Source organism: Ipomoea nil, unplaced genomic scaffold, assembly GCF_001879475.1.
Source record: "Ipomoea nil cultivar Tokyo-kokei standard unplaced genomic scaffold, Asagao_1.1 scaffold0482, whole genome shotgun sequence".
NCBI lineage: Eukaryota > Viridiplantae > Streptophyta > Magnoliopsida > Solanales > Convolvulaceae > Ipomoea > Ipomoea nil.
Genome location: NW_017616910.1, coordinates 1328451 through 1342765, shown reverse-complemented (window position 1 = coordinate 1342765; position 14315 = coordinate 1328451). Strand labels below are relative to the sequence as shown.

The 14315-nt window shown below is 34.3% G+C and overlaps 2 protein-coding genes and 1 pseudogene across 2 annotated transcripts; all 3 read right to left on the bottom strand.

The window, feature by feature from the left end:
• Positions 1–725: 725 nt before the first annotated feature.
• Positions 726–1944, bottom strand: LOC109173499. Its single transcript, XM_019322736.1, has 2 exons — positions 1763–1944; positions 726–1659 (listed from the first exon to the last, which is right to left on the bottom strand). Exons 1-2 carry the CDS (start codon positions 1942–1944, stop codon positions 726–728), a joined length of 1116 nt encoding a protein of 371 aa, XP_019178281.1.
• Positions 1945–6663: 4719 nt separating this feature from the next.
• On the bottom strand, positions 6664–9191 carry LOC109173497. The gene is made up of 10 exons (XM_019322735.1): positions 9042–9191; positions 8690–8792; positions 8514–8610; positions 8318–8442; positions 8124–8208; positions 7894–8026; positions 7512–7799; positions 7184–7417; positions 6956–7087; positions 6664–6684 (listed from the first exon to the last, which is right to left on the bottom strand). The coding sequence occupies exons 1-10, from the start codon at positions 9189–9191 to the stop codon at positions 6664–6666; spliced, it is 1368 nt and encodes a 455-aa protein (XP_019178280.1).
• Positions 9192–11162: 1971 nt separating this feature from the next.
• On the bottom strand, positions 11163–14157 carry LOC109173796 (annotated as a pseudogene).
• Positions 14158–14315: the final 158 nt, after the last annotated feature.

Genomic DNA, 14315 nt, shown 5'->3' with positions numbered 1-14315 from the left:
ATGGTGTTCTTAACTGTATTTCAAATCCAAATAAACGCCAAGCAGCTTCGCATGGAGATATGTACCTACAATCATAGTACATACTTATCTCATCAATGATCTGCGGTCCATCTTCCTCGCTGTTGCTTCGGTAGAACTCTGCTGTCACCCTGTCGTTACCCTTGTTGACGTATTTGAACAGGTACTTTATTGAACGGGACTGGTTGCACCATTCCACATTAATATGAACTCTATACTTTAACAACAAATGCCTATTGTGTGGCACCACGTAGCGATTATCCAAGTTGATGCCATTTCTCACCACAGAACGACCATTGTCACGTCTCCGATATATAGGATAACCATCATCGTCAAAAGTAGAAACATTAACAAACTTTTTGGGAAAGTGTTTAGTACATTTACCCTTCGCCATGCATGGAGAATTCAACCGAGCTCTACCGCAAGGACCGTGCATCATAAACTCATCCACTAATTTGAAGTATTCTGGATCTAGTATTGGATCAGGTAACTCAGCTGAAATAATGTTGTCCAAATGTATCCCATGTGATGCTCCATGTTGTTTATCGAGAAATAAAAGTATATGAGCATGCGGTAGGCCACGCTTTTGAAATTCGATGGTATAGATAACTGTTAACATTGAAAAATGGGTGTTAAAATAGAATATAAACAACGTTAATAGCAATAAAAAAGCTTACACAAATAATAGAAAAAGCATAACAAAATAGTTAAGTACCTCCAATGACGGGTCCAAACAACTTGTTCTTCCTGCATTCAGAAATTAAAGCATCCAACTTCAACTTGAATAATCTACATATTATGTCAGGCCGGTCTTCTGGCTTTAAATTCCGATCAATCAAGAAGCGTTTCACCTTAGGCCACTTTGGATTGCATGTGAATGTGATAAAGAGATCCGGGTATCCAACCCATCTACATATAGTCATAGCGTCCTGGTAATTCTGTATCATGTATCTAGCACCACCCGTAAAACTTGAAGGCAATATTATTCTCTTTCCTTGAGTCCGAGGATCCACTTCACCGCGTGTTAATGCATCATTCAAGCAATTATATGTTTCGCACCTCAAACTTTTTTGTTGTGTCCTTATATATATCAACCTTCCTGACTCCACCATTGTATACGCATCCACCAAAAATTGTTGGAAAAGCCTTTTTGCATACAGTAATGTAGAAGCCTGCGATAATCTTGACTGGATGAGGTATGAAAAATATTCCCTCGGACTAATCCTTTGACGACCACCTGAACTGTTTCCTTTTAATGTGGAGAATTGGATGTCTTCCCTATAACCGTCCTCACCGTAAGGAAACAACAACGGGTATTGCATTGGTAAGTAAGCTGGGTTTAGTTCACTAATTCGTTGTAATAGGCCGCTCTTTGTTTCCACAACGATGTCACGCTCACCAATATTTGCATCCATATCGCCAACAATTAATGCAGCAACTTCAGAAACTTGAGGCAAATTGTAAGTTCTCGCATCCTTTGATCTCTTACCAAGCAATTTTATCTTTACCTCAGCCAAAGGATTTTTTTCTATTTCTGAACGGGCCATTCTGAAGGACTTTACCAAAATATTATTTGCATCCAACGCTTGTTGAATATCCTTGACAATTTCTTCATGGATGTCATTTAGATCACCGTTTGGCCTATTAATATAACATGAAACGTTTGAATAAGTTCAATTACAAAGGCAGCTTATTTAATATGCGATATTATATTAAACAATAACCTATCCAAATATAGACATACCTTACGGAATTGAGACGATTCATCAATTCATTATTAGTATCATATATATACAACTGCGCAAAATGTGGTCTTTTCCCGTCCACAGGCAAAAGACTACCAATGTAGTGGAAGTTTTGTCCATGTATCCGAAAAATTGGTGGACCACCATTTTTGTTCACATCTCTATCTATCTTACCACCCATTGATGTAAAGCAGAACATATTATTGTACGTTCTTATGTTGTTCAAGAAATGCTTGCTTTTTTTCACCAACTCCAAAGAAAAGGTCATATATCGGCGGCGGGGGCAATTGTGTTGTTGGCAATTGAATTTTACCATTGTTGCAACACATTGTATATCTGGGTGTACCGTGAATCACCGTTTTGTTTATCCTTTCCTCGTGCCAAAAAATCGCCCCGCAATGTTGACATGTGTTATTGGCATCACCAAAATCATTGTATTCCACTAAGTAGAAAAATACTAAATCAATTATTTAAATTAATTAAATAAGACTTAACATTTTTTTATTTAAATAAAATTAAATTTGAGACATACCTTTGTTTGCATCTGACGGTTGTAATACAGTAGTCAGATTTTCTTCTTCTTCAACATTTTGATTGAACCCTGTATATAAAATTTAGAATTTCTCAAAGATGATTTCCTTGATTCTTTAAAATAAAGAACAAAAATCGCAATTAACTTAAAAAAATTACCATTCGCTGTAACGTTTAGGTTTGTTGATGCTGCTGGAATATTGGAGACTTCTTCGAACGCCATAAATAAATCTCTATTAAGCACATTTGTTGCGTTTGGGTCTGCACTGAACTGCGTGTTTTGGATGATTTTTCCGTTCGTATTGACTTACAAAAAAAACATTATTAAAATAATTTTCAAAGAATCGAAGTGCGTGAAACATTCTAAGAAGCAAAGTAATAACCTTACCATTTGATATTTCTGAAAGCGGTCGTCTTGTGGTTGTGGATTGGCATAATTGGCCTTGTACCGTTAAATTGCATAAAAGACGAAGGTATAAATGAAAAAAGTTTATATAAAAGAATTGATAGATTGTAAAACATAATTGAATGTACCATTAGTTATGCCGCTACTTCCAGTATTGAAAACAGGGCTATTGACTCCTAGCACGAATTTTCTGCATTTATTGTTGGTTTTTGTATATTCCATATTATGTGCGCTTAGGTTTATACTCACATGTTCTTGTTTTCCACATTGAAAATAAAATAAACATTAGCAAAAAAATTATACATACATGAATTTAAAAGAATAATACCATATATATTAAAATTTAAATTGTTTTGATTTACCATCCGTGACCGAAGTGTTTGGTGTGATAGTTCTATTAGAAGTGAACATTGGTGTTCCTGCCGTGTATGAGTGCGTCTGATTCTCTTTTCCGACAGCATCACTATTTTTTTCAACCGTTCTACTATGTACATTTTCTGCAACATATTAGAAAATGGGTTAGATAGTAATTCTTTGTTTTTAGTAAATAATTACCTAAGTAGATACAAAGTAATATCTATCAATAGTAATCCAGAACAATAAGCGAAAAAAATTATTATTCCCTACGTATAATAATATGTACAAAATAAACACATGTCAAAATATATACTTAGTCCATTTATACCATAACAAAATATATACTTAGCCCATTATAATAAACACATAATATATACTTAGCCCATTTATACCCTAACCAAAACCTATTAAATAATGAGCCCACATACCCTACCCAAACCCGCCCGTAATACCCATACCCGGATCCTAAAACCCAAACCCAACCCATTGTAGGCTTTGACTACCCGGACACCTCATTCGGACAGTGTAGAACCTCTGTCAATCCCTTAGCTCTCTCTCTCTCTAACACTCACTCCGATCGCGCAGAATCTCTCCGATCTTAGCGATGGCCATCTATTCTTTAGGTTTCAAACTCAATTTCGAGCACAATTTCATTCTGACCGAGCTCTCTCTCTCGATGTAGAACTACTTGTTGTTCGTCTATACACACAGCTCACCCTACAATCTTCCCTTTTTCTAACCAGAAAAAACAAATCTGAGATCGGTTTAGGGAATTAGGTCCGATCTACTGTTAAAGTTACATTTCTGGTGTTTTAGAGTAAGAGGTTATAGATGAGTGTTTCTAATATCTGTGGATTCAACACGGTGTCGAGAAACCTAATATCAAGGTAAAATTTCGAACTCTTTTATCTTTATATATATATATATATATATATATATATATATATATATATATATATATATATATATATATATATATATATATATGTACATCAACAATTTGAATTGTACTTAGTGTATAGATTTCTTATAATTTAGATCGTTATAGATGTATACATACCTTAGCAGTTAGGGTTTTACATAAATTTTCATCGTTGCCTTAATTTCAGGTAAATTGTCGACAACAGCACTAAGTTTACAGTGTAAGAATGGCGTAAAGAGGTAAAACTTGTAGAAACAGTGTACATACAACAACATTTGGCAAAGGTAATGCTTAAATAATAAGATCTTAATGTGCGTATGTTACCTGGAGTGTTAATTGGCTGCTTCCTTTTGCTACCTATAATTGTAGAACTGACTATTTTCCGCATGATTACTGAGTGCAATTTTTGTTTGTTGTAAAACATTAACTGTCAATAGGGGAACTGTCTGAGTGTGTTTAGATTTAGGTTTTATATCAGGTCTGGTTAATAACTTGTCTTGTTTGTCTAAAAAGGGGTGTTTTGTGTGCAAAATGAATTAGCAGTAATAATTTAAATGACTCTTGAGTTTCTCTTGGGAAGAGCATAAAATGATCTGTTTTGATGTAATTGATATTTTGAGATTGCTGACATATTAGCTTTGTAGTTTATCATACTATGGACTTTATCAGGTCATTTTTGCTTAAATGTATTTAGTACTTTAACATTAAATTTGTGGTTTTTCTGAGCAGTTAATTTGATAGGCAAATGATGATATTTAAAATCTGATGCCAAAATGATGGATAATTCCTTATTACTACAGCATTACATTAGATCCCATTATTTTAACTAAATTTCTTTTTATTAGACCATTTTTCAATCTGATGCCAAAAATATGCTTCCTCCATGGATTTGCAATTAATCACATAGTTCAGTTCTTTGACCTTGTATGTGTGTTATTACTAAGCAGTTAATTTTATTGCCAAATGATGATGTTATAAATGTGATGGCAAAATGATGTAAAATTTCTGATTCGTAGATCAATAAATTTATGTGGATTGTTTTGCTTTAGGGAATTTAGTCCGTCATTGATATTTTAATGACTTTGAATTCCTTTAAATGAGTTCATTACTTGTACATTGTATCTGTGGTATTAGTAAGAAGTTCAATTTGTAGGCAAATGCTGATATTAAAAATCTGATGCAAAAATGATGTTTCATTTATGTTTCTTAGATCAAGAATTCAAGGGTGAATTGTTTTGCTTTAGGGAATTAATTCCAAATTTCATTTTAAACTTCATTTCAATTCCTTTATGTTAGTTGATTACTTTGACATTGTATATGGGGTATTACTAAGCAGTTAATTATATCTGCAATTGATGATCTAAAAAATTTCATGCCAAAACGTTGTAAAATTTTTGAATCTGAGATCAATAATTGTATGTCTATTGTTTTTCTTTAGGGAATTAATTCCAAATTTCATTTTAAATTGACTTTAAATTCATTATATTAGTTGATTACTTTGACATTTTCTCTACGGTATGACTAAGCAGTTAATTTTATAGACAAATGATGATCTTCAAAATCTGATTCCAAAACAATTGACAATTTCTTAGTATTATACCAACAATTATATGTGGATTTTTTTGCTTTAGGGAATGAAGTACAAATTTCATTTTAAATTTTCTGTCATTTCCTTTATATGAGTTCATTACTTTGAAATTCTATATGTGTTATTACTAAGCAATTATTTCTATAGGCAAATGATGATCTTAAAAATGTGATTCCAAAATGATTAGCAGTTTCTGATTCTTAGATTAATAATTGTTTTGCTTTAGGGAATTAAGTTCAAAATTCATTTAAAATGACTTTCAATCCATTTATATGACTTCATTGCTTTGTTAGTAAAGTATTTTAAAAAATTGGTTATCAAGAAGTTCATTTCATAGGCAAATGATGATCTTCAAAAACTGATGCCTAAATGGTGGATAAAGTGTTACTCTTAGATTATTTTATATATTCTATGACTGTATTGCTTTAGCTAATTGATAATTTAAGATTTGAAATGACTTATAATTTCGTTCTATGTGTACATTATTTAAAATGTGATTCTCACATTAGCTAAAGTTTCAGAAATGGTTTTTATTCCTTTAGCTAAATATTTTTTAAAAAATGTATTTTGGGTGTTTGATGGCAGATTGTTCCTTTCCTAAATGATTTGGTATTTAATAAGTTGTTTTAGGTACTCTAACATTAGATCACTTAACTTACTAAGCAGTTTATTATTTAAGTATAGATGATTATCTTTGGAATGTAAAGAAAAAAAAATTCTAACAACAGCTTTAATGTTTTGGCACACAAAATAAGATGAGGTTTTATAATACAAATTGCAAGTATTCAACAATAAGAAAAATTACAACTACCAAAGACTTGGTAAGAATACCAAAAAAAAAAAAAAAAAAAAAAAAAAAAAAAAAAAAAAAAAAAAAAAAAAAAAAAAAAAACTTATACTACATTTTAATCCAATTTGATGTTGTACTTTCTTTTGTTGCTACTCTTTGGTTGCTTGTGGTTTTCTCTGATGGCTTGAAAACTGATATCCTTTATTGCTGGTTCTTGATAAATCTTGTTAGGCTTACGACATAGAAACAACCATTTAAAAAAATTGTTAGCAAAACATTAGTAACTCAGAGATCAGATTGTGATCCTTAGGAGTTCTCAAATCCAACCTGCATACAGATAGATACACAATACAATACCAAATAGTTTAAACATTCATGGATGATTAGACAACTGATAAGTACATAAACCAAAATACTCAAATACAGTACTTTAGCACTATTAAAGTGCTATGAAGTCTTGGTGCTTCCCAAAAACAAACTTCAAAAATTCCAACCAACACAGAAAGGTGGACAATTGTCTGTACTTTGCTCATAGTTTACCAACAGACCAGACATCTAAAATCGTGTGGTTTAACACTCAATTTTTTGTCTTCTTAACCTTGCCAGAAGAAGAGAACTGATCAATTAGTGATCGCTTAACCAAATTACATTCTTCCAAATTAGGCACTGGACTCTGAGTTTGCTGAACACTTGTGGGACTGTTGACCTCATTATCACCATTGGATGCTTCCTATAAAATGAAATCAGTGATTTATTATTCAAACTTAGGCAAAAGTAGGAAAAAAAAAAGAAATAAAAACTGAAATGCTAACATAAATAGTATTACCTGATCAGATTCATCATCATCCTCTTCATCCTCATCAATCATTTTAGATATCAGGTCCTTCTCTTGGTTGTCTTTCAGCTTTGAACAGTAGGTAGAGACTAATATTTCATCCCTCAACAGCCTCATCACAATATATGCTGGATTGGCTCCCCTCATCTCACTGATTTTCAATGATATCTTAAATATCATTGACATTCCAATTAGTGATTCCAACTCTTTTGGAATGTCTGAAACCTATAACCAAGACAAAAACAATTTAGGAAAAGTTAACAAAGAAATATATTTTGTATCTAATAAGACAGTGATGTGTTTAGGATAGTTAGCTTACCTTGTTATATTTGTTGTAGAGGAGGTTTGCAGGGATTCCTACCAACTCTGAACACTCCCTATCCCATAAAAGGAAGGGAGCATATGATAATCCTTTATCCATAACCCTTATTTTAACCCGATATCTTGCCATTCCTTCCTTGTACTTTTTATCACAATTAGTACACAGTAGATCATCTCCATCTGGTTTCAGTTTTCTGTTGCAACCCGATGTCATGCAAGATATGTACATCCATCTAAATGAACCTTCAATTCCTACAATCTCTGCAGGGACATAAAAATCTCCATCCTGCATTGAAGCAACAAATTAATTAGTAACACTGCTAATTGAGTGATTAAATGTAGTCCTAGCAGACATATTGTAAACTGAATACAATTCTCACCTGTTTGTTTTTCAATAAATCACCAACTGAAGTGACAGTGAGAGCACCACTCCTGAATTCAGAAATCCCAGTGGACTGGGACATAACTGTTGCATTGCTAATACTTCTTATAGGACTATGAATATTGGTTATCCTACACAATCCAAAAAAAAAAAAACAAACACAATGAATACAGTACTGTAAATAAGATTGAACAAAGTTTGATTTAAAAAGAAAAATTAGAAACTTACTTGGCCCTGAAATCTTCAACTTCCTGATAAGAGGAATTCAAGTACAGCTTGGTAGCATCATAGGAACTTGTGATCCTGACTTCACCTAATAGGACAACATAAAAAAAAAATTAAACAGTGATGTATAAAATAATGATTTAGGGGAAGCAGAAAAATAAACAGAAATATATCTTAGGGATAACTAAACATCTTACCATTTACAATTTTTGCCCTACAAAGCTGAATCACCACAACTAAAGGTTCTTTGAGATCTGAATTGTAGAATGGTAGCATGGGAGCTACATGGTTATCCCAAACAGTGCATTTCAAATTATTTCCCCTGTATTGAAATGTGTTAGTAAAATGGAAAAATATTTTAATGAACTTATACATACATTGTGTGAAACTTACTCATTGTCTGCTATCTTCAAATCTATCAGTTTAGCTGGTTTTCCCCCTATTATTTTGTCAACTGGAGCATGTATCTCAATGACTCTGCCTATTACATCTGTAATCCAACAAAACAAATTTATATGGGTGTAAAAATTAAATCTGAAAATTTAGCATTGCAGACAGAAATGACTTACCAAACATGACTTTGTCATTCACTAAAGTTGGATCTTTCAGACATTGATAGGGTTTAAGCTGAAACATGTTGGTAGGAAAGCCTCTGGATTTTATAGCCTTGACCTGAGTATCGTAGTTCAACCTTATCATATACTGATGATCACAAGTCCTATACATATTGTACTGGCTGAACACCAAAATTTTTTTTATAGAATAGAGCTTCCCTTCCTTGAAGACATTCTTGTACTTGTCTACATCCGAGTTTTGCATGTTTATATGAATAAAAGTTCCTTGCATGATAGATTAGTGAACAGATTTTATACTGTGGAATGAAAGACAGGAAAATTTAACAGTGAAAAAAATTGTGCTTACCTCTTGATCGCATACCAGAACCTCTCTATTCTTCATCTCTTTCGAGCCTCTCCTTTCCGGTATTTCATAAACTATAACACACCTAACTCGTATGGCCCTCTCTCTATCAAGAGGGACAATATCTTTAACCAAAACATACTGACTTGGCATGGTTAAATTTGCAGGGATTTTGAATACTGTTGACTGCTAATGAAGAGATGTAACTGAAGAGATGGAACAATGGTGGGTAAAAAAATATTGACACAGAGGTTTATATAGGCTCAAGAAGTGGAATTCGAAATTTGAAGATAGCATTACTTGCAGCCGGAATAGTGATGGAAACCTTTGAGTTTCCAAGAAAGAAATCAGAATCATCATGCTGATTATTTCGAAGCATTTTTTTTAAATACGTTGTTCAATATGTATGTGTATATCTGAATGTCTTTAGGTGTATATATGTAAATAGATATATGAAGTCTTGGAAATAGATTACATTTAGGTTATCATTAGAAGTCTTACATAATCAGAAGTCTATTTAATTACATTGGTATCATAACATATTAGCCGTATAATGCACATTGGAAAGCCAACCGTTGATTGAAGACAATAAATTCGAAGCTTTATTCTGACTTCTCAAAACGACGCAGTATCGTATGGGCGGGAAAGTGTGTTTAGTAGAAAGTTACTGCTTTATTATATTGATAGATAAGTTAATAAAATAAGTCAATTTACGAAACACTTGAAGTAACCTATTGACCAGTCAAATTAACCATAACAATCAGGGCCGGCCCTGGGCATGTCTGCCTAGGGCCTTTGCACAGGGCCCCCAATTTTTGGGGGCCCCATAATTTATATAAAAAAAAATGCATATATATTGTGTAAGCGTTGGCAATGCAGCATTACGGAACGGCGGAACCCTTTATTCTTGATGCGCAAGTCGGCAAGTGCACATTGCGCAATCCTATGTCCCCATGGCATTATGTATATAATATTAGGTTAATTAGTTTGATTTCATTACCAAATTTGCTGCTTATTTACGCAAATCTCACAAATAAAACTAATAACTAGGTATTAGACAAACGATTTCTTATCATGAGACACAGTGACTAATCCCCGGGGACAACTGACCTAGAGAGGATCAAACCCTTAACCAAAGTTAAAGATGGATGGGTCTCTTCCACTCAACCACACCCTCCAAGTTACTCTTATTAGGTAATTAAAATTACTAAATATTTAACAATTTTTGTTTATCATTTTATTTGCATGACTTAATAATTTTGATTTCAGAATAATATATTCAAGAATTTGTTTCTTGATTAATTATATGTTCATAGAGTTTCTAAATAAATTTTTATTTTTTCGTTTTATAATTATGTCTTCTAAAAAATATTCATCTGGATTTGATAAGCTTAAAAGAAAACAAGAATTGAGCAACTAACTCAATTTCAAAATGGAGCTCTTGAAAAATTCATTATAGAAGAAACTCAAATAGATGTACAAAAAGATAATGTCAACGGAAGTTGTTAGATGCTATCTTCATATTAAGATGATTGTGAAATTGAAAAAAATTTAAATGATAGTGTGCACAACAATGACAGATATCACTGTGACAATAAAAATAATAAGAATGTTAGGTTGATAGTTGTTTAGAATTGCTCACAGTGATAAACCAAATGATTCGCTTTTATTTAACATTAGTTTTAATCTCTATTGTAAATGAGATTTTGGAAGAACTTGATATCAAAAGATTGATTAATGATTTTGCGTCTTTTACACGACGCATGTCACTTTTTAAATGAAATTTTAGACGTATTTTTTATACAAAATTTATATTTTGAATTTTTGACACAATTTTTTGAACAACTATTATTTATATATACAAATTATTTTTTTTTTAAAAGGGCCCAATTTAAGATATTGCACAGGATCCCGTTTTCTATTGGAACGGCCCTGATAACAATGGCTGATGAGATGCCAAACAACATTTCAAAAATTAAATCTGACAAAAAAACAAGTCACCCTAACTAGTAACACTATTCGTTGAAAGTTTCACAAAAAAAAAAAAAAAAAAAAAAATTACATGAAAAATATTTCTCGTTATTTTCTTAATTAGTTAAAGATATTAAATTCTTTCATAGCTGAGACTGGAAAAAGCAATAAATTATTATTAGAGCCAGATTTATCTATTACACATTTTTGAATTGTGGCAACAACATTTCCTTTTACAAAAAAAAAAAAAAAAAAAAAAAAAAAAACTAGAAATTATTACTTGTAATTAATTATTATAGCACACACTATATGCATCTAGAATCCGTAGAACTCCGGTGTGAATCGCGGCGTAATAACAACTTGCAGCGGTTTCGCCTTGGGCATAGTGACACCCACGTCTTCCGACAAGTCCACCGCCTCGTTCGACGGCGTCGCGAAATCAAAACCTTGGAGCAATCGAGCCACCGCGACATGCGCCACTAACGTCGCGTACGTAATTCCCGGGCAAGACCGTCTCCCGGAGCCGAACGGAACGTACTCAAAGTGCGCGCCGGAGGCATCTAGCTTCGCCTGGCTCCGGCCAAAACCTCGGGTCCCGGTGAAGCTTCCACGCGTTCACGATCAACCTCGTACCCTTGGGAACGTGGTACCCGGCCACGCAACAATCTTCGACGGCTTCGTGCGGCACCAGCAGCGGCGCCGGCGGATATAGGCGCAGTGCTTCCTTGATCACGGCTTTGAGGTACGGTAGATTGTCGATGTCGGATTCTTCCACCCATCGGTTTCTACCGATCTTCGCATCTATCTCCTCCTGGGCACGCTTTATCGTATGCCCATGGTTCAACATCATCGAAAACAACCATACCAGGTGAAGCGCTGTCGTGTCCGACCCATCCAAAATCATACTCTGCAAGTTGGACCAACAAAATATCACCCACATTAACTTTCTTTTTTTGTTGCCCAAACGTATCCCTCCGGCCAAAAGCCAAAGGACTAATTTTCCGAGAACTGAACTCGGCCAATTCGACAGAGGCCCAACATAACATTATTGACATATTATTGTGTAGAACGGTAGACCACCATCTAAAACAACGTTGTGAATATTATGTGTTAAAATAATATATTTTGTGTTAGAATAATGTATATTATATTACATGATAAAATAATGAAACATCTGGGGTAATATAATGCTTAAAATAATTTACATTATACTTTAGAATAATGTATAATATATTTTAAAATAATATAAATTATGAGTTATAAAAATATATGTTGCAGCTGAACGCACAAAAAAAAATAAAATTAAATAAATTGACGTCGTTTTTGAACTGTGGTTGAAAATTATTTTTTCAATGACTAAGTATATTACCAAGTGGATAAGTATATTACCAAAACTGTTGCCTTAATAATTGTTTCGCGGGAATAGCCATGACCGGCGGTGAAGTCGTCGTCGATGGCGGAGAGCATGACGTCGATGAAATCACGGTCGTCGTCGGCCGGCCCACTCCGGCTCTTCCGCCTCTGGACATGCTCGTCAATCCAGCCTTGGAGAACGTCGTCAACTTCCCTGTGCAGCCGTTTCATGGCGTTAATGTGGCCGTCAAAATCCACCCATTTGAACACCCGAAACGGCACGGCGTCCCACAGGGCCGTTTTCCCCACAAGCACAAAGAATTTCTTTAGCGTGTTTATAATATGCTGCGCCTCCTCGTATTCCGCTCCGTCGTCGTCGACCTTGTACCGGAATCGTTTCCCGGCGATCGTTTTCAGTATAAGATTTAACGTTAACTGTCCGATCCATTGGTCCATATCCACGACCGGCGGAGAGTTCCCGTCACCGGAGACGACCGAGGAGTAGAGCTCCTTTATGCTAGTCTCCATCTCGGCGATACGATACTGCTTCAACTTCTCGAGTCTCCGGCTAGACAGCAATTCCACTACCACCAGCTTCCGTACCTGAAAATTGTTTTTTTTTTTTTAATGCTACTGACTCTATTACAATATAGTATCTGTTCATAATTATTTTCTCAATCTACTAAAACACAAAAAGTCAATATCATATTTACTGACGCTCAAACGCACACCCTCTCATATAAGAGTCTAATCTTGGTGTAATTAGACTACAAAGTCTTCGGACTCATTTGTTAATTGTTATATAATTAGTTAAATACCGAAATGGTCCCTTAACAAAATTACAAATTTGGTTATGATATTTTTTTTTGTCTAATTAAGTCTTTTAACATTAAAAATAGTAAGGACAAATTTTGTAATTTTGCTATAGTTAAAGAATCATTTCGATCACCATATGTATCATTTCCTCTCTTATTAAACTGAAGAGTTAATTACCGAAATAATCCATTGACTATAACGAAATTATTAATTTAATCCCGAATAAACAGACATCTGACAGCTCATCAAATGGAGGACCAAATTGGTTAAACTTTTTAAAGTTGATGGTCTTAATTAGGCAAAAAAATAATTAATAACTAAATTGATAATTTCGCTATAGTTAAGGTACCATTTTGATAATTAACTCTTATATAATTCAAATTCTCATTAAAAAAATTTGTTTATGTAGTTATACAAGTTTATAATTTATTCATTGTATATTCACTTGGTAGGATTCAAATTCATTTGATCCGAACTAAAACGGGAGTGAACTCTATGTATGAAAATGATGATGCCAAAAATAACTAATTTTCCAACTGTATAGTACCTTCCGCCAGTACGGGCCGTACGACGAGAAACTAAACCTGGCATTGTTGTAGCCGAGGTATTATCCGGCGAGCGCGTCGGGACGAGCGGCGAAGACTTTGTCGTTTCCGGTGAAGCAATCTCTGACGGCTTCCCAGCTGCTGACCACCATATAACGCGGAATCCCTAGCCGGATGGAGAATACAGGGCCGTATTTGTCGGCCCAGCCGGCCAGAATCCTTGCCAGGGGGATGGTTTGGCCGTCGAGGATGGGAAGGTGGCCGAGGATCGGCCATGCTCCGGCGACTTCCGGCGGTAAATTTTTGTTCTTAAGTTTGGTATATGCGGCATATTTCAAAGTTGATATTAAAGCTACGAGTAGTAGCAAACAGCCTCCAAATGCATGCAGGCTGGAAATAGCAACAAAAGCCATTATAATTGATATGCGTTTCAAAAGTTATTGACGAATTATATAGCAGAAAGAGGGGGAAGATCACGTGAAACGACACCGTCTCTTAGCCCATTCCCCTGCCACTTTCATATATTGTCTCTCATCAATTTGTACTCTCCCCCATGGACTCTTATCAAAATGGTCACTTTTGGTCTGAAAAA